The sequence below is a fragment of the Marmota monax genome, unplaced genomic scaffold (genome assembly GCF_021218885.2).
Source record: "Marmota monax isolate L192 unplaced genomic scaffold, Marmota_monax_Labrador192_F-V1.1 WCK01_AAM20220418_F8-fsc00171, whole genome shotgun sequence".
In the NCBI taxonomy this organism is placed as follows: Eukaryota; Metazoa; Chordata; class Mammalia; order Rodentia; family Sciuridae; genus Marmota; species Marmota monax.
The window spans coordinates 2,674,014-2,695,292 of record NW_026694658.1 but is presented as its reverse complement, the minus strand read 5'-3'; the positions used below and the strand labels follow the sequence as shown (position 1 = coordinate 2,695,292).

At 34.8% G+C, this 21,279-nt stretch overlaps 1 protein-coding gene across 4 annotated transcripts in view; it reads left to right on the top strand.

The window, feature by feature from the left end:
- Positions 1-21,279, top strand: part of Ints2 (integrator complex subunit 2) — a 50,832-nt gene that overhangs the window by 6,535 nt on the left and 23,018 nt on the right. For all 4 annotated transcript variants that reach the window (XM_046423243.2, XM_046423245.2, XM_046423246.2 and 1 more), the window contains exons 6-14: positions 1,656-1,786; positions 2,027-2,200; positions 5,088-5,314; positions 8,083-8,208; positions 14,545-14,616; positions 14,704-14,818; positions 17,286-17,354; positions 18,960-19,094; positions 20,069-20,245. In XM_046423243.2, coding sequence (XP_046279199.1) covers positions 1,656-1,786; positions 2,027-2,200; positions 5,088-5,314; positions 8,083-8,208; positions 14,545-14,616; positions 14,704-14,818; positions 17,286-17,354; positions 18,960-19,094; positions 20,069-20,245 — 1,226 coding nt within the window. The remainder of the gene's footprint in view (positions 1-1,655; positions 1,787-2,026; positions 2,201-5,087; positions 5,315-8,082; positions 8,209-14,544; positions 14,617-14,703; positions 14,819-17,285; positions 17,355-18,959; positions 19,095-20,068; positions 20,246-21,279) is intronic.

The following is a 21,279-nucleotide window of genomic DNA, read 5'->3' as shown; positions in this document are numbered from 1 at the left end:
GAATTGGAGTGTCAGTCTAAGACCTCATTAGGATCTCAGTGTGAGGGCATCATTGTTGGCTGGCTAAATGTCTGTTCACTTGCCGTATTATTTATACCAAATTGTGGGGCTTTCGACTCCCCTTTCAGTCCTTATCAGCTGCCACCGGATTTCTAAGTGACATCATTTATCCAGGGGTTAAAATATCTTATCCCCACCCTGATCTTTTCACCAGTTTATTAGGATGGGGGAAGTGACTTGTTTCTGCCTGAGGGCCACACTTGTGGGCTCCGTTAGGCAGGCCTGGTGAGACTATAGGTTTCAAGCTGGAGTTTTTAAAATGGATTTGCTTAGACTCAGGCCTAAGGCCATCCTCACAGTAGGATCTTTTTTTTTTTTTTTTTTTTGAGGTTGCGGGGGTCTCTCTTTGTTACCTCAGCAGGTCCCTAGTAGCTCTAGTATCTGGCTGGGACTATAGTCATACACCACTGTGCTCAGCTAGGACCTAATTTTCTTTCTTTTTTAAATTTTTTTTTAGTTCTAGGAAGAGATATTTTATGGAATTCTATTTCAGATTTTTTCATTTTGTTTTAAATATTTTTTTAAATTTGTAGATGGAAACAATACCTTTATTTTATTTGTTTATGTGGTGCTAGGGATCGAATCAAGTGCCTCACACATACTAGACAAGCGCTATACCACTGAGAGCCACAACCCCAGCCCCATCAGATTTTATCTTTTGAAAGTTTTTAGTGAGTATTCATTATAGGTATGCCAAGCTCAGGAATTTCAAAATTGTATTGACATTGCAAATTTAAGTATAGTGAGTATGTAGCCCTAATTTTTTTTCTTTTTGCCATTATACCCCAATGTTATACCAGTAAAATATGTCAGACAACTAGAAGATGTGATCTCTATGCTGAGGGAGCAAAGAGGAGACATCTGCAATACAGTCAAAGAGCAATATAAGATATATGTCATCAGAAATATCAACAGTCAGACCATTTTTTTTAAGCTTTATTACTGACAGTTTGCCAAAAGTACTGGGTATAAATTTAGAAAAATCAATGAAGAAATTTCACCTTTCTTTTAAAGTACTAATAACTGAAGATTGTTATTTGGGTCTGAGTGATATAAAAGTAAAAACAACTTTTGTTAAGCAAAGTGATCTGTGAATTGTAATTTTTCCAGGGAGGAAAAGTACTGGATCTGGGGTTATAATTCCTGACTTTGTCTGTTTGCTCCTTGTGTGATATCCACTTAGATACTTCTTTTCAGCTGGGCATTGTAATCCCAGTGATTTGGAAGGCAAGGCAGGAGGATGGCAAGTTTAAGGCTAGACTCAGCAATTTAGTGAGGCCCTGTCTCAAAAAGAATAGGCTGGGGATGTTATAGCTTAGTGGTTAATTGCTCCTGAGTCATCCCCTGTGTGTGTGTGTGTGTGTGTGTGTATAAAATTTAAAGCAACATTAAAAAAAATTCTTCTGTTCGCGTGGCATGGTGGTGTACATCTGTAATCCCAGTGATTTGAGAGGCTAACGCAGGAGGATTGCAAGTTTGAGGCAGCCTCAACAACTTAGCAAGGCCCTAAGCAATTTAGTGAGACGCTGTCTTAAAAAATTAAAAAGACTGGTGTGAAAAACATCTTAAAATAATAGAGATTCTTAAATATTTAGTTTGTAGAGGCCTGATAAAAAATGGAGAACGACAAGATGAAGAAAGTCTTGGAGGAAGGCGCAGAACGGATGCCTTACGATTCTTATGTAAAATGAATCCTTCTCAGGCCCTGAAGGTCCGAGGCATGGTGGTAAGAGACCCTATTGTTTAAAGAATTAAAGCACTTTATATTAGGACAAAGTACTTTTCTTAAGATAGTTTTAGAATCTTATAGAGGTTGCAGATTTTAATTACATACTGGATGTGTTATCTTCCTCTCTGGGTTTTTATGTTTTGTCTTATTTTTTTCTCTAAACTTAGATGCTTTAGATTTTGAAACATTTTGGCTCTTTTCCTTTTAATATTGTGTTTGTTTTCTTTGCTGTGTTAGGTGGAAGAATGTCACTTGCCAGGCCTTGGGGTGGCTTTAACATTGGATCACACTAAAAACGAAGCTTGTGAAGATGGAGTGAGTGACTTGGTTTGTTTTGTTAGTGGTTTGCTTCTTGGAACAAATGCAAAAGTCCGGACATGGTTTGGAACTTTTATCCGAAATGGACAGCAGGTGAGATTATATATCCCTGTAGGCTAAGGATCAGGATATTTTGGCAGTTACTAAAAGGGGAAGAAGAAACATGTTTAGGAAGATGTTATTAGAATAATGGTTCTTTTTAAAAAAATTTTTTTAATAGTTATAGATGGACAGAATGCCTTTATTTTATTTGTTTATTTTCTTGTGGTGCTGAGGTTTGAACCCAGTGCCTCACACGTGCAAGGCAAGCTCTCTGCCACTGAGCTACAGCCCCAGCCCAGAATAATGGTTCTTAAACTTAATTTCAGGGACTTTCTCAGCTTTTAAGGAATACTTGAGGAAATGAAAGAACTTTTGTTTATGTAATTTTTATCTTTTTATATTTCCCATGTTAGAAATTAACAGTAGCCTGGTGTGGTGGTGCATGCCTGTAATCATACTGCCTGTAATGACTTGAAAGGAGGCTGAGGTAGGAGAATTGCAAGTTTCAGGCAACCTTAAGACTTAGTGAGACCCTGTCTCCAAACAAACAAACAAAAAAAGTGTTTGGGACCTGTGGATGTAGTTCAGTAGTAGAATGCTCCTGGAGGACTGCGAGTTCAAAGTCAACCCAAGCAATGGTGAGGTGCTTAGCAACTCAATGAGACCCTGTCTCGCAATAAAATACAAAATAGGGCTGGGATGTGGCTCAGGGGTTAAGGGCCCCTGAGTTCAATCCCCAGTACCAAAAAACAAGAATGCTCCTGGGTCTAATTTCTTAGTACTGGAAGCGGGGGAAAATTAAAGCCAAAATTTTTTTGTATTATGTATTTAATTTATTAAAAATAGCAATAATAGAGCTGGGGCTGTAGCTCAGTGGCAGAGTGCTTGTCTTGTACATGTGAGGCACTGGGTTCGATCCTTAGCACCACATAAAAATAAATAAAATGAATGCATGCTGTCCATCTACAACTACAAAAAAAAAATTAGGAATAGTACCAGTATGAAATATGAACATAGTATCTTTTTAATGGAAAATATATTTTCCTAAACAAAAAATTTTATGAGTATTGATATTATTTAATATAGAGATTTTTTCAAATCTTTTCAACTTGTGGTTTAATAGAAACCTTTGGAAAAATTCATTGTATACTTATGAGAATAGTGTAAAAAAAAGGCATTGTCTTAGTGTTACTAAAAGAAATATTTTTTGCCTTTCTGGGACCTCCTGAAAGCATCTTGGAAATCACCAGGATTGTGGATCAGACTCATGACAACTGTTGTATAGGATCATCTAAAGAAATTATATTCTATAATTTTAATGTATTTTTTTGTATGTGTGTGTATGTATGTAGTGATAAAAGATACATAACATAAAGTTTACCACTTAATCTTTTATTTTTTTTGTGTGGTAGTCGAGATCCCCAGAACTCAAATGCTAGGCACACATTTTACAACTGAGCTAAAAGCCACATGCCAGCCCTTTTTTTTTAGTATTTATTTTTTTAGTTGGACAAATAATACCTTTATTTTATTTATTTATATGTGGTTCTGTGAATTTATATGTGGTACCGAGGATTGAACCCAGGGCCTCACATGTGCTAGGCGAGTACTTTACTGCTGAGCCACAACCCCAGCCCATGCCAGCCCTTTTTGGATTTTTATTTTGAGATAGGGTCTTTTAAAAAATTTCTTTTAGAGACAGAGTCTTGCCAAATTGCTTAGGGCCTTATTAAATTGTTGGGGCTGAATCTTCCTGCCTTAGTCGATTACCCTGACCCCAGTAGCTGGGATTACAGGCATGTATCACCACATCTGGCCCATATTAATAATTTTTAAGCATACAGGTCAGTGGCATTAAAATATTTACAGTGTTTGACAACCATCACCATGAGATTTTTCTTTTAATTATCCCAAACAGAAACTATACTCATTATATATACCCATTAAACTTCCCTTCCCTCCTCTCCCTTGGAAATCCCTTTATTCTACTTTCTGTCTGAATTAATTTACCTGTTCTGGATAATTTATGATTGGAATCAAATAATATCTTTCTTTTTTTTTTTTTTTTCCCTATGGTCCTGGGGATTAAACCCAGGGGTCCTTATCCACTGAGCTGCATTCCCAGCCCTTTTTTTCATATTTGATGCTAATATGAAAAATTGGAAATTTGACTCCAATATGAAAAAAGGAGCACTTGGCTCCTTTTTAGTTTAGAACTGCTTGCATATTTATTATCTTTGTTCAGTCATTTTCTTAATAGACATTGAGTGCTTCCTACATGTTAGACATAGTGTTAGGCCCTGCAGGATAAAAAATGACTTGAGACAACATTCTTGCCAGAAGAACTGTAGTAATTATAGACTTGTAGACTGTTAATTATAACAGCTCTGTAAGATTAATATTAATCAAGTATTCACTTTCTTGTTAGTAAGGGAATTGTAGTTCAGAGAGGTTAACTAATGTATCTAAAGTATATAATTATCTAATTATAGTACTAGGGTTTAAACCCAAGATCTTTTGTCTCCAAAGTCTGATTGTTTTATACTGTGGTACATTATGATTTTGAAACTATCATTTAAATAATATTCTACAACTTCTATCATTATTTAGTCTTTCCTCTGCAACCAATCCAAATTAGAGTGTGAGTAGTCTTCAGACAAACCAGTGGATTTTTAGTTTGCTTGGCTTGTTAAAATGAGATTCTGAAGTTATGACAACCTTCTCACATGCATCAATTTCGAGTGTTTAAATAGGGAGATCTGGGGCCTTCACACTTGCCTAGCATGTGTAAAGCCCTGGGTTTGATCCCTAGTACCACACACACACACACACAAAAAAAAAAAAAAAAAAGGAGGGGGAGGGGCAGATCTGTTTGAGACTCTTCTAATTTAGTAAATACTTCATGCCTTCTTTTTTTCTTGGTTCATATTTCTTACAGAGAAAAAGAGAGACCAGCAGTTCTGTCCTTTGGCAAATGAGGAGGCAGCTTCTTCTGGAGTTGATGGGCATTCTTCCCACAGTAAGAAGTACCCGAATTGTGGAAGAAGCTGATGTGGAAATGGAGCCTAATGTGTCGGTGTATTCAGGACTGAAAGAAGAGCATGTTGTGAAAGCCAGCGCACTCTTACGTCTGTACTGTGCTTTGATGGGGATCGCTGGACTCAAGTATTCAATACTTTGATATTTTCCCTTTTTTGTCATTTTACTTTCTTATTTCTAATCCCAAGAAAGTGAACCAAAGGCTTTTATTTTGAGGATTTAGATTTCATTCAGCTCCTGTAATAGCTGGCATATATCAAGATTAAAGTTCTTGTGCCAAGCATTTCTATACAGGGATGTATGTATCTATTTTGGTCAGATTGCAAGTAGAATTATGTAAATATGGGAAGGCTCAGAGCAGTTTGTCAATTTCGAATTACATTGTAAAGGAAAACTAATTTCACCACAGCTCAACGAGATCACTGAATGAGAGATCCTTTACCTGATCCATGCAGCTAAAGTGAATCTCTCATATATTTCCTTTTGCAACTGAGGTCATAAAGTCTTTAAAATTGATATGATGCACAAGGTTTTTTAGTCAGTTTTATGAAACCTTTAGAATTTCTCCCTGTATTAATATGTATGGTTCTTAATTTATGTGTCTGATATATGTGAATTTCAGTTACTACAATTTAGTTAAAAAATGCCATTTCCTCAATATGGTTCACATGTCACTTATCACAGTACATTATTAACTTAATAATTACATAAAGTATAAATTTTGCTGTGAGCTCTTCAGCTATGTAAATAATGAATGCATCATGATCAGCATTTCTTTTAAGTTTCTGTTGGTGAATGAGCCCAGCACATCTGTTATTCATTTCACACAGCCAAATAGGTATTACATTGTTTCCTCCTCTCCCAGTAATAATATAGAATGACATTTTACAAAAACAGATAAGCAAAAGAGGAAATTAGCCAATAAAGGTAAAATGTAGTAAAGAAAAAAATGTTACAGGGAAAAGTTTAGGAAAGTGACTTACTGTGAGAATGTTGACACTGGCACCATTTTCGAGATCCTAGATTTGCATCCAGAGGAACAGAGTGAAGGAGCACATTTAGACAAATGAGGAAAGTCATCGTTTCAAAGTGATGACAGTGTTCCAGAGTATGTGATGCTAGCAAACTTCTTTATACTTAAAGGAACTTTCATTTCAGACCCGAAGGTACAAAGGATGAAATGTTGGAAGATGATCCAAACCTAGAAGGCAGTGTGACACTTCACCAAGTCCTAGAAAAGATACTCATTTTGTATTACAAATTGTGCAATGAAAAGAAGATAGCAGGACTGGAGTTGTAGCTCAGTGGTAGACATGTGATCCTTTTGCCTCAGCCTCCTGAGTTGCTGGGCTTATAGGCATGTGTCACCAGGCCTTACCTAATTATTCTTTGTGTGTGTGTGTGTGTGTGTGTGTGGTGCTGGGGATTGTGCATGCAAGGCAGGCATTGTATCAACTGAGCTATATTCCCAGCCCCCAACCTAATTATTCTTGATAAGGATTTTACAAAAAGATAAAACACTTGAATGTTTCTAATGTTTTCAGTTACAGAGAGTCATATATATATATATATATATATATTAGTTTTACTTTTTCTCCCCATTTCTGTATTTACTGTAGCTGACAGTTAAGTTTTGACAAATCTTAAAACTCTTAATGTAATTATAATTTTCACTATTGCCTATTAAGATCGTGTTGCATGGTTTTATCTTACACATTCATTTTTATGTTCCCATACTACTGGGTAATATAAGGCATGCTTGCGTTTGTGTCTTAGGAAAAACACTAAGTATATTTTTTTAGATTTGATTTTTAATTTTTTCTTTTTAGTTATACATAACAGAATATATTTAGACATATCATACATACATGGAGTATAATTTCCCATTCTTGTGGTTGTACATGATGTGGAGTTATACTGGTTGTGTATTCATTTATGAACATAAGAAAGTTAATTCTGATTCATTTTACTACCTTGTCTTTCCCATTCCATCCCCTTCCCCATATTCCCCCCACTTCTCTCCCCAGCCTATTGGGAGTAAGCATTTATATATTAGAGAGAGAAACATATTCAGCCTTTGTTTTTTTGGGATTGGCTTATTTCACTTAGCATGATAGTTTCCAGTTCTAGTCATTTACTGGCAAATGCCATAATTTCATTGTTCTTTATGGCTGAGTAATATTCCATTGTGTATATATATGTACCACATTTTCTTTATCCATTCATCTGTTGAAGGGCACCTAGGTTGGTTCAATAGCTTAGCTATTGTGAATTGAGGTGCTTGAACATTGATGTGGCTGGTCACTCTAGTATGCTGAGTATATACCAAAGTATATCCTCTTTAAATCTTTTGAGTATATACCAAAGAGTGGGATAATTGTATCAAATGGTGGTTCCATTCTAAGTTTTCTGAGGAGTCTCCATACTGCTTTCCAATGTATTTTCTTCTTCTTTTTTAAAAATATATATGTATATAGATTTTTTTTAGTTGTTGATGGACCTTTAATTTTAATCATTTATTTCTGTGTGGTGCTGAGGATTGAACCCAGTGCCTCATGCATGCTAGGCAAGTGCTCTACCACTGAGCCACAACCCAGCCAATGTATTTTCTTAAAAGTTTTGCTTTTGAGGGCTGGGGATGTGACTCAATGGTAGAACACTTACTTCTTCAGTGTGTGTGTGGCCCTGTGTATTGTCACCAGCACTACAAAAACAAAAACAAACAAATAAATTTTGCTTTTGACAACTTAAGATGTTAAAGATTTTATAGTGAGGTATCATTATAAAGTTAAAAAGTTTTATCTGAATGGTTAAAATGTTGGCAAGTTCATTTTTTTTTTCCTGGTCTTCCCTCAACTAAGAAAAGTAAAGTCTAATCGTTTATTTCTTTTTAGACCAACTGAAGAAGAAGCTGAGCAATTACTGCAGTTGATGACCAGCCGACCTCCTGCTACACCGGCTGGGGTTCGATTTGTTTCCCTTTCCTTTTGTATGCTACTGGCCTTTTCAACACTTGTCAGGTACCTCACTGGTGGCTGTCTTTTCTCAACGTCTGCTTTTATTAACTTATTCAAAATACAAAGAGGTTGGCGATGTAGCTAAGTGGCAGAATTCTTGCCTAGCATTCGTGCACAGAGCCCTGGTTTTGATGCCTAGTTCCTCTGAAAATGGGAAAAAAAGGGAAAAACAAAATAAAAATGCCTGAATAGTATTAAATTAAAATTGACCTACACAGGGACAGTACAAAAGTTGACCTATACGGACAATTGTAGTATCTTTAAATACAAGGGTATTTTTAGCATCTACTATATGTCATTCATTTTATCAGTTCTTATGAATGTTGTTTAAAGGAATAAGAACAATTCTTCAGTGCTGAGCATGGTGTTACATTCCTGTAATCCCAGTGACTCAGGAGGCTGAGGCACAAGGATTGCAAGTTTGAGAACAGCTTTAGCAACTTAGGGAGCCCTAAGCAACTTAGCCAGACCCTGTCTCAAAATAAAAAATTAAAAGGGCTGTGACTGTGGCTCAGTATTTAAGCACCCCTAGGCTTCAGTTGCTGGTACCAAAAATAACAAACAATCAAACAAATAAATAAAATAAAAATTGGTCTACAAAATTTGCAAAGACTAGCCAGATACAATGGCACTTGCCTATAAACTCTGGTACTCTGTAGGCTAAGGAGGAGAATTGCAAATTTGAAGCTGGCCTTGGTAATTTAGCAAGACCCTGTCTCAAAAATAAAAGAAGGTTTGGAGATGTAGCTCAGTGGTAAAGCACCTCTGGGTTCAATCTTCAATATCCGGGTGGGGGCAGAATAAAAAGATTTGTTAAGAGTGTAGCAGTCCTGATTCCCCTCCTCACTGTTTTCCCTTCCCTGAAGGTAATGGCTTTCAGTTGTTTTAGCTTGTTTTGGGTTTTATTAGTACATTGTTAATAACAGTTTTGTGTTTGATGTATGTTTATTTTTTTGTTTTAGGTTTTTGTTGTTGTTGTTGTTGAGTTCATTCTATCAAGCATGAGAAATTAGTTCTATTTATTCTAGAATGAGTTTCCTAGCCACATGTAATGTGGTGGCATTACATGTGTGATCCCAGTGGCTTGGGAGGCTAAGGCAGGAAGATTGTAAGTTCAAAGCCAGCCTCAACAACTTAGCGAGACCCTGTCTCAAAATAAGAAATAAAAAGAGCTGGAATGTGGCTCAGTGGTTAAGTGCCCCTGGGTTCAATCCCTTCTACAAAAAAAAAAAAAAAAAAAAGAATTAGTTCCTTTTCTTCTCTGTCCTAAAATGTATTCACATACTCTTTTCCTCCCTTTCATTCTCCCCAGAGGTATAATGGTATATGGTTTTGATTAGGTCAATCTAGTGTTGTTTATATTATAATGATGATATAAACACTACTGAGAGCTCAGCAATGTAGTAGATGATTTCTTTTCCTCTAAAAGTTCTTTGTTTTGCATTAATAAATTTCCTTTTTATTTTTGTTTTCACTGTGCGTGGTGTTCTGTGTTCTGTTAACGCAACCTCAAACTTTCTGCAATCTAAATCTTTTCTCAAGTTGTTCTCACCTATGAGATAGTCTATTAGTTTAATCATTTTCAGAAATCTTACCTAGAGGGGCTAGGATTGTGGCTCAGTGGTAGAGCGTTCACCTAATACATGTGAGGCACTGGGTTTGAGCCTCAGCCCCACATAAAAAAATAAATAAGTAAAATAAAGTACAAAAAGAAAAAAAAAATCTCATCTAGAGCGTTTGGACCAATCTGAACTGGTTCCTTGCTTAATGGTGATACAGAATTGTACCCAACTGTCATCTAAGAATTGCCCTTTATCATTATTTTGAGGGTTTGCCTCTTCTTTTCTTTGTAACATCTCCTGTTTCCTGCATTTCATGTCATCATCTTTTCATTTGCTTCCTCATTGCTTTTTTAGAAAACAAGCACATGGGAGTTAAATTCTTTTGAGACTAGTGATTTCTGAAAATGCCTTTATTCTACTCTGATGTTTGATTGCTAATTTGTTGGTGTATAAACTTCTAAGTTGGAAATAATTTCCTTTGAGAATTTTGAAAGTGTTGCCCCATTATCTTCTAACTTCCAGTGTTGTTGAGAAGTCCGATTTCTGGTCCTTTGTGTGGTCTATTTTATTTAAATGTGGAAACTTGAGGATTAGCTTTCATCACTAAGGATTTGAAATTTCTAGAAGATATTTACAGGTCTGAATTTGTTTTTTATTCATGGTTCTTTCAGTAATTCCTTTTAACTTAGAAACTCATGTCTTTCAGTTCTAGAGAATTTTCATGAAGTAATTTTTTTTTGTTTTTTTTTTTTTTTTAAAAGAGAGAGAGAGAGAGAGAGAATTTTAATGTTTATTTTTTAGTTATCGGTGGACACAACATCTTTGTTTTGTATGTGGGGCTGAGGATTGAACCCGGGCTGCACGCATGCCAGGCGAGCGCGCTACCGCTTGAGCCACATCCCCAGCCCCAGTAATTTGTTGATTATATTTTTCCCTTGGGTTTTCTTTGTCTAAAACCTTTTTTATTTAAATTTGTCTTTGTAATGATAATCTTATTTTCCTTACCTTTATCTTTTTTTCTCTGCACCCCTCTCTCTCTCTTTTTGGTTTTTGGGGGGCTGAACCTAGGGGCACTTAACCACTGAGCCACATCCCTAGCCCTTTTAATATTTTTATTTTCAGACAGTTTCTTCTTCATTGGCTTAAAGGTATTTACCACCCATTGAAAGTGTACAGTTTGTGCCAGGCATGGTGGCACATGCCTGTAATCCTAGCCACCAGGGAGGCTGAGGCAGGAGAATTGTGAATTCAGAGCCAGCCTCAGCAACTTAGTGCAGCCCTAAGCAACTTATCGAGACCCTGTCTCTAAATAAAATATAAAAAAGGGCTGGGGATGTGGCTCAGTGGTTAAGTGCCCTGGGTTCAATCCCTGGTACCAAAAAAATAAAAAAAATTTACAATTTGCTGGGCACGGTGGCACATGCCTGTCATTCCAGTGACTCAGGAGGCTATGGCAGGAGGATAACATTCGAGTCAGACTAGGCAATCTAGCAAGCCTCTCAGAAACTTAGACCCTGTCTCAAAGTAAAAAAAGTGCTGGGAATGTAGCTTGATAGTAAAGCCCCTCTGGGTTCAATCCCCAGTACCAAAAAAAAAAAAAAAAAAAAAAAAGTATATAATTCAATATTTTTTGGTATATGGATAGTGTTATATAACCATCAACAAAATCTAATTTCAGGGCATTTTCATCATTCTGGGAATAAATTGTCCATTTTACCTATTAGGATTTTTCTCAACTTGATATTTATATCCTTCTGTATTCAGCTTTTGATTTCTTGTTTGTTTCTTTCTTTTTTTTGATACATAGGATTGAACTCAGAGGCTAAGGCGACTTTTTGTCTCTCTTTTCTTTTTTCTTTTTTTTTAAGTTTTAGTTGTAGATAGACACAATGCCTTTATTTTATTTTTATGTGGTGCTGAACCGAACCCAGGGCCTCACATGTGCTAGGCAAGTGCTCTACCACTGAGCCACAACCCCAGCCCTGTCTCTATTTTCTACTTGGAACTTTTCATTGGTATTTTTTATTGCTTGATTAGATTAGTAGGAAATTAAAAAGCAAATTAGAACCTCTAAGTACATCGATAGGCCTATGAGAAACTCTTCAGCTGATCAGAGTCTTAGAGAAGAATATTTTCTTGTCCAGAAAGTGAAGACCTGTCTAGAAACCTTTGAACAAAGATAAAAAGTAAGGATTAAGGACTGGTAGAGTCTAGTCATTCATTTAGTTCTGATTTTACAATGGTGTTCCATATATACCTGGTTGTTCAGACAAACTGTTTCACCATCTCAAGTAAATAAATCCAGTCTTTGTAAGGGAAGAATATTCATCTATTGTATAGAATGGTGAAGGTGATTTGGAAATCTGCTGATGACTTACATGGACTGCCTCCCTCTCTCTCTCTCTCTCTCTCTCTCTCTCTCTCTCTCTCTTTTTAATACCTTTATTTTATTTATTTATTTTTATGTGGTGCTGAGAATCAAACCCAATGCCCCACAGGTGCCAGGCAAGTGCCTTACCCTGAGTTAGAACCCCGGTGCTCCCTCTGTTTTAATCTTTCTTTACTCCCACTTCCAGAACTCCTATGGAATTGTCAATTCCTTAGCCCTTTGGGAATTTTGTGGTATAAAATGGACTGGTTTTCTCTTCTACTAGTTTAGTATTCTTCCTTAAGTTTGCTAAGTTGGTTACCTCTCATCTATATGTTCTAAAGCTTTCATCTTTTGTCTTATTCTCTTTTCTTAACATACATTGCTTTTATTTTTATTTATTTAATTATTTATTTTTAAACATACATTGCTTTTTTTAAAATTGTTGATTGAACTTTATTTATTTACTTATATGTGGTACTAAGGATCGAACCCATGCTAATCCCAATGCTAAGCAAGCATTCTACCAACTAAGCCACAACCCCAGCCCCATATATTGCTTTTAAGAAAATTTTTTTAATGTAGTTTTAGTTGGGTTTCAGTAGGGTATATAATTAGGTATGTGAAGTGAGGTGCTTCATTTTTTTCTACCTGAAGTATTTTTATTCTGTTAATGTATATTCTTTTTTTTTTTTTAATAGATGGACACAATATTTTTATTTTGTTTATTTTTATATGGTGCTGAGGATCGAACCCAGTGCCTCACATATACGAGGCAAGTGCTCTGCCACTGAGCCACAACCTCTGTTAATGTTTATTCTAAACATTACCTCTAATCTTCATTACTCTCTAATGTCCAGGTTTAATTGGTAGGAAACCTAAAGTTCAGAAAGTTTTTATTTATTTATTTTTTAGTTTTTTCAAGATTACATTACCAGTGATTAGCAAGGATGGGATTTCTCCTCTGATTGGCAGGCTCTAAAGACACCTTTCTATTTTGTATCATTGTCTTTAATTAGTGGAATGATTTAGGTTAGTTGAAAATGACCTTTTTAATTTACTTAGCTTGGTCTGTAAGAGAACGTGCTCTTTAGTTGAGGAATAAACCCAGGGCTGCTTAACCACTGAGCCACATGCCCTGCCCCCTTTTTTTATTTTGTTTTTAAATTTTGAGACAGGGTCTCATTAATTTGCTTAGGGCTTTCCTGAGTTGTTGAGGCTGCCCTTGAACTTGTGATCCTCTTGGCTCAGCCTCTAGAGTTGCTGGGATTACAGGCCTGTTCCATCATGCCTGGCATTAGTGACTTAGGGTTTTAACTATTTTCACTGCAGTGAGGTGGAAAGAAAATAATGAGAACTTTTTTCCACAAGTCAGAGTCAACTTGTACCTTTCAATTTAAAATATAGGAATTGCTTTAAAATTGCTATTGCCACTGTTACATTTTTCATAACTGATGAGTCCTATTCTTTGTCATGGCTAGTAATAATTTATTTCTTTATAATGTTGAATTCTACTCAAAAGATTTTTATAAATTGAATTCTTTTTTTTTTTTTTTGGTGGTGGTGTCTCATGCATGGTAATCAGGCATTCTACCATTGAGCTGTACCCCTAGCCCTTGAATTCCATTTTTGAGATAAAAGATGGACTGACTTCTTACTGTCTAGTACTTAGTTTCTTACATTTTTTTAAAAAATATTTTTTGTTGTAGATGGACACGATACCTTTATTTCGTTTGTTTATTTCTATGTGGTGCTGAGGATTGAACCCAGTGCCTCACACATGCTAGGCAAGTGCTCGTACCACTGAGCTACAGTCCTAGCCCCAGTTTCTTACTTTTTGATGCTAAGTATTTTTGGTTTGTTTTTACCGTACTGAGGATTGAACTCATTGGCACTCTACCACTGAGCTATATAGCTCTAGCTCTTTTTATTTTATTTTGAGACAGTGTCTTGCTGAGTTGCTGAGGCTGGCCTCAAACTTGTGATCCTCTTACCTCAGTCTCCCAAGCCACTGGGATTATAGTCATGTGCCTCCATGCCCAGCTTGATGCCAAGTTTTAATACTAGATTTTTCTGTGTGAAAAAGTTGATACAGTTTTTTTAACTTTTTAGTCCCAAAGGGCCTTTGCTTTTCCAGGAATGTGAGGAAGTTCATTTTCTCTAACTTGCAAGTATGGTAACTAAGATTTTGAAAGAATCTTAATATTTGATTTCATGATGAAAAGCAAAAAACCTTTTTCTTGAGTTCTAGAACTACCTCAAAACTCAATTATAATTGTCTAATTCTGCAAACTGTTCAAAATAGGGAAGGTAAAAAAAGTCCTATCAAAAATAATTTCACAATGCTTTCTGGTTTATATGTCAGTATATCTGATCGAAACCAGTGATATTCTGGTATGTTTTATATAGTACACCTGAACAGGAACAGCTAATGGTGGTGTGGCTAAGTTGGATGATAAAAGAAGAAGCTTACTTTGAGAGGTAAGGTGACTTAATTTGTTTTTTTCAGTTGAGAAAGCTTTTCTTATCTCCCCCTTTGGAAATTCAATTTTTTTTTTGTTTCAACAGTACTTCAGGCGTCTCTGCTTCTTTTGGGGAGATGTTATTGTTGGTGGCTATGTACTTTCACAGCAACCAGCTTAGTGCTATCATTGACTTAGTCTGTTCCACTTTGGGAATGAAGGTAATTTTCTTTATTTTCTTTCTAAAAGGGGTTAATTTTTGTAGTGTAAAATAAGTATAGTTGTTTTAAGTAATTTTGGTTGTTTAATAGATTGAAGTTTTATCAGTAGATCTTAGAAAACATGCATTTTAAGAATATATATTTATAAGAATAATAGATATTCAGTACAGAAAGCTTAAAAAATACAGAAAATGGGAAAAAAATCTTAAAATGATATACATATATTTTGTAATTAAAAAAAAAAATCCTAGTACCTACCCCTGCAAAAAACAAAGCCAAAAATATTGGAACTTACTAGTATGTCATGAATATTTCTTTATATCAATAAATATTTGATACAGTGTGATTATTTGATGGCTGCTTAGTAAGTCATCATTTGGATTGATTTTACTTTTTTTAACGGGCTTTTTATTTGCTGTGTAGTTTTTTTTTGTTTTTGTTTAATGCTTAGATAAAAGTATCCTCATTTGTATTAATATACACACGGGTTGGACACAGTGGCTCACACCTGTAACCCCAGCAGCTTAGGAGGCTAAAGCAGGAGGATCAGAAGTTCAAAGCCAGCCTCAGCAATTTAGAGAGGCCCTAAGCATCTTAGTGAGACCCTGTCTTGAAATAAGAAATAAAAAGGGCAGGGAGTGTGGCTCAGTGGTTAAGTGCCCTAAGTTCAATCCCTGCTACCAAAAATAAATAAATAGATAGATAGATAGATAAATATAAAACTCTGAATGGCAATTAAGTGAAAAGTATGATTATGTTAAAGTGTTTCATGAGTATTGCCAGATTATTTTTCAGAAAAATTATGCCAGTTTAAGTTTTTGATTAGTCAATGAGAACTCCAGTTTTCCTAAACTCTCACCATAATGTGGCAGTTCCATTCATTTTATGTTTGCAAATCTGTTTTGTTTTTTTCTTGCTGTAGTAGGGATTGGACTCAGGGCTAAGCAGGCTAGCCAAGTGGTCTGACACTGAGGTACACCCCTAGTCCTGTGTTTCCAAATTTGATTGATGAAAAATTATCTTATTTATTTTGTATTTCCTTGATAATTAGTGAAATTGTAATTTAAAAATCAATGTGTTTTGGCTGAGTATTTCTTTTTTTTTGAAAAATTTATTATTATCCCAATTTTTTTGTAGGGATTTTATTTTTACTTTTACAGATTCAAAAATAATATTTTTATATATTCATACATATTCACATATGCTTATGTATATATATTCAGATGAATAACATGTTTTAGTTCCTTTTATATCATATCTCATTGGTTTAAGACACACATATTACCCAATATTGAAATTGGGGTTCATTTTTCAGTTGACCTGTCATATTGTGAATATGATAGTGTTCTGTCCCCACTCTTTTTTTTTTTTGCAGTGCTGGTAATTGAACCCAGGGGCACTTTATGACTGAGCTGCATTCCTAACCCTTTTTAAATTTATTTTGAAATAAGGTCTCACTTAGTTACTAGGATTGTCCTCAAGCTTGTAATTATCCTACCTGAGCCTCATGAGTTGCTGGGATCGTAGGTGTGCACCACTTTGCCTGGGCTGTCCATAGTTTTTATCCCCTTAAAAGCAAGTATTAAATCAGTGATGTATCTTCATATCTTTAAAAATGAAGAAGTATAATGTTTTTGTGACTGACTTTTTCCAGTCCTTTTTGCCATTTAATTTTGCCATGTGGAAATTCTTGTCTTTAGTTTTATGTAGTATATTTTTTATTTTGGGGTTTGTATTTTATTGTGAAGCTTAGAAATGTTTTTCCTTCCTCAGGTTTATCTAAGTGGTCACCTTTGTTTTCTTCTAAATTTTTAATTTTTTTGTGGCTTCATATTTTGCATTTAAATCTTTAATACATTTGAAGTTTATTTTGGTGTATGGTCTCATGTGTACAAAAATAAAACTGTCCCTCCACAAAGATAACTATCTCTGTTTCGTTTATTGAAGAATCCACTGCCCCATTACTGTCTTAAAATGCCAATAATTAGTACTACTTACTAAGTACTTTTTCAAAACTAACTTACTTTATTTATTTTTGAGACAGGGTCTCGCTATGTTGCCCAGGCTGACCCCAAACATCTGGGCTCAAGCGATCCTCCTGCCTCAGCCTCCCGAGTAGCTGGGACTACAGGTGTGCACCACCATGCCCTGCTTTTACTAAGTGCTTTTTTTTTTTTTCTTCCATGCTGGGGATAAAACTCAGGGCCTCACACAGGCTAGGCAAGTGTGATACAGCTGAGTTACATTCCCAACCCTGCTTTTACTAAGCATTTTTTATATTAGTTCTATTTCTGAGGAAAAACACCCTTTAATGTTGGGTTTGAGAAGTTACTTATAAAACAGTAGAATACTTGAACGTTCAAATATTAATATTGTATATTGTAACCATTTTAGATAATAAATTCACCAGAGTAAATTGTGTTTCATATATTTTTACATGCTGTTGGAATTCTTTTGATTATTTTAGATTGTAATAAAGCCAAGCTCCTTGAGCAGAATGAAGACCATCTTCACACAGGAAATTTTTACTGAGCAGGTACTTCTTATTTTATTTATTTATTTTTTAAAGATACTTCTTATTCTTAGGAACGGATTTAACTTTATTTTACAACATTCTTTTAGAGAATAAAAGAATAATATATTTTCCCTCATTTGTTCTCAGTAGTATTTAATGATGATTTATTTCATCTTTGAAACTTCTGTAAAAAATAATCCATTTAAAATGCACTTTTTTTTTTTTTTTTAAGTTTTTTTTTATTTTTTAGTTGTAGTTGGACACAGTACCTTTACTTGATTGTATGTGGTGCTGAGCATCGAACCCAGGTCCTCACGCTTGCTAGGCGAGCGTGCTACCACTGAGCCACAATGCCAGCCCTAAAATGCACTTTTAAAAAATTAATTAATCAAGTATTTTTGGTTATAGATGGACACAGTACCTTTATTTTATTTATTTATTTTTATGTGGTGCTGAGGATTGAACCCAGTGCCTCACATATGCTAGGTGGGCACTCTGCCACTGAGCCACAACCACAGTCCCTGAAATAAACTTTTGAAGAAGCTCATTATATAATAAAGTTATGTTTCAAATGTGTATGTTTTTGGAGACTATGAATAGATACCTAAGATTCCTTAGATATTGGTAGAGTAGTCTTATGGGGTAATCATTTGGATTTCTTAGGAGACAAATAGAAACCTATTTAAATATTTAGGTTGTGAAATTCATTTCTAACTAGGTTTCAAGCCAGAGTCTAAATTCCTTTTTCTTGCATTTGGATGTTCTTATTTGGTCTTAGCACTTTTGTCTGGGGGTGGCTAAGAATATTTTTATTTTGAATGGAGTTAATTCTAAAATTTAAGGTTAATTCTTAGATTCATTAGTAAATTTAAATATAAAATGCCATATCTATATATGTACATATATACGTCTAGAAAATAGAATATTTGAGAGTACTAATGGATCCATAAATCTTCCTGTGTTTATGGTAATTAACATTCTAATCTCTGGGACATCAAACTCTCCTTCTCCCTTCCACATATATACACACACATTCTCCCACCTAACAGTCACACAAAGGACATAGGAGAACCATAATTTTTTGTGCTTAATTTTGAACCAATTGTAAGACAAATATGGGAAGGGTCTTTGAAACCCAATTAGAGGCCTGTATGTGATATATTGAGAATAGAAATTGGTTTATGTGGAACTTTATAATTCAGATAGTGCTTTTTCAAAAAACTTTTCTTTTCATCAAAACAACCCTTTTAGATAGGTAAGACTGAAGACATGAAAATAGATTTTTTTTTTTGTAGATGTGAAAATAGATTTAGAAGATTCAGTAACTTCTCCAAAGTCATTGAGCCCAGATAATATGATTCTAAATATTACTTACATATTTTTTTCCTTATTATACCACTGTGTACATATCTTGTGTTTACAAATAAATTAAAAAGTAAATAACTGTAAAAGTCACTAAATGTTTACTTCCTTATCATTTAAAATGTTTAAAACATGTAATAATTGATTTTCATGATTTGTTTCTAAGTACAGCATGTATTACTAATTTGCCCATTAATTCTCTTTTTTTCAAAATAATTTTATATTTCATTCTACCATGTGTATTATATTATTTTTCCCTTTAAGGTTGTCACAGCTCATGCAGTTCGGGTCCCTGTCACCAGCAACCTGAGTGCCAACATCACTGGGTTTTTGCCTATTCATTGTATTTACCAGCTTCTCAGGAGTCGTTCCTTTACCAAGCACAAAGTGTCAATAAAAGTATGACCTTACATTTACATTTCAAACTATATCTAAGTTGATTCTTTCCTCATAGCTAGTTTTGTTTTAGTATGTAGGTTTTTATTGAGGATTTTATGTATGAAAAGTGTAGTGTTAACCTAAATTAGTTGTAATTTATACAGTTAGATTTATTAGGATCCCAGTTTCAGTTGTTTCGAATAATCTCTTACTTATAAAATGTATATTATCCATTTAAATTCTCAATAATAACACTTGCCTATTTCATTAACAGTAAGAAATTGCTGTTTTCTAAATTTTCATGTTTTTTTATTTTGGGTTTTTTTTTTTGAGGACCTGGGAGTTGAACCCAGTGCCTTCCACATGCTAGGCATGTGCTCTATCACTTAGCTATATCCTCAGCTCCTAAAGTTTAGTTCTGTTCACCAAATTGAGAAAGTTGTTGGTCAGCTGTGACCACTATTTATAAATTTATTGCAAGGATACCTAACACCTAACATTTATATAAATTATTTTCTGTTTATTATACTTGGCTTTATTAAACAGGATGTCTTCAAAGACAAGACTGAAACCCAGAGGGTAGAGAAATCTTCTGAACTGTTTGTGCTTATCAGAGCTACTTTCATTATTGCTCTGTGTTTGCTCTGAAGAAAGATGCTTTTCCTAAATTCCTGTCTGCTATGAATTACTTCACTTACACACATGTGGTACTCTAAACTGAGATATAGTAGAGATTAAAATGTTTTTCTTACTATTAAAAAGCAGGCTTCTTATCATTTAGATTCATCTTTCATGGGCAGTATTCTCAATAAGGATATAAAGGTAGTTCATATTTTTAAATCAAAGACAGTTATAGAACTAAATAATATATTTGGAACTGCCAAAGTTAAGAGTAAATTTCACTGATTCATAAATCATGTATATGTGCTTTTATAATTTTACTTGCTTTTTCTTATTGTCATAATTTATTTGGTACCTATAACCTTCTTTTTTAGGACTGGATATACAGACAGCTGTGTGAAACCTCCACTCCACTCCATCCTCAATTACTTCCTCTGATTGATGTGTACATAAATTCTATACTTACTCCAGCATCTAAATCTAATCCAGAAGCCACAAATCAGCCAGTTACAGAGCAGGAGATACTCAATATTTTTCAAGAAGTCATTGGGGTAAAACAGTGGTTCCTTTACATCTACTAACTTCTTTTTCTTTTAGTTTGTTCTTTTGACTTAGTCCATATGTTTTTTTTCTTCCTCAGAAGAGTTTTAGGTGATTCTGAAATTAAAATAATATTAAACATCATTAGATAGCTCATAAATACAAAAATAATTAAACAAAATAATGTTATTCCAAATGGTTTGTCAGATAGGCACTTTTTTTTTTTTGTACTGGGGATTGAACCCAGGGGTTGCTTAACCACTGAGCCACATCTCCAGTCCTTTTTATTTCAAACAGGCACTTTTTGAGGAGTCTTTTAAAGTCTTTGTTTTAAAGTGTACAGGTAAAGTATAGAGATTGTGTATTTGTATTTGTCAACAGTGTGACATTTCAGCACATTCAGCAGAGTGTTAGCTTATCAGAAATCTTAAGATGTACCTAAATTGTGTATGAAAATTTGATTAAAGTATTTTTTCCTCATTTTGTTGGAAGGGGAAAAAAAAGAGTTGTTTTTTTTCTTTTTTTTTGGTACCAGGAATTGAACTTAGGGGCACTTGACCACTGAGCCACATCCCCAGCCCTATTTTGTGTTTTATTTAGAGACAGGGTCTGAGTTGCCTAGTGCCTCAGTTTTTGCTGAGATTGGTTTTGAACTCGTAATCCTCCTGTCTCAGCCTCCTGAGCTGCTGGGATTACAGGTGTGTGCCACTGTGCCTGGCAAGAGTAGCATTTTTTCACAAATACAGTTAAATGTCAGTATCTTTTCTAGGAATTGTTTTCTTCATGACAAATTTCACATAATACTTGAGATTGTGTAAGCCTTTCAGAAGCAACTTGCTGGGAATGCTACTGAGTGGTAGTAGCTGAAGTCTCTTTTTTTCCTATTAAAGTCTAGGTAACATGCTGTTCATCTGTCATGCCATCTCATATTTCACTTAAACTTCAAGTCATCTCTTTGAGTTAGTGCAAATTCAGCAACATTTCTCCCAGTTTATCCAACTGTGGGAGCAACAGTGCTGGATAGTCTATTTTGATGCTTTTGCTA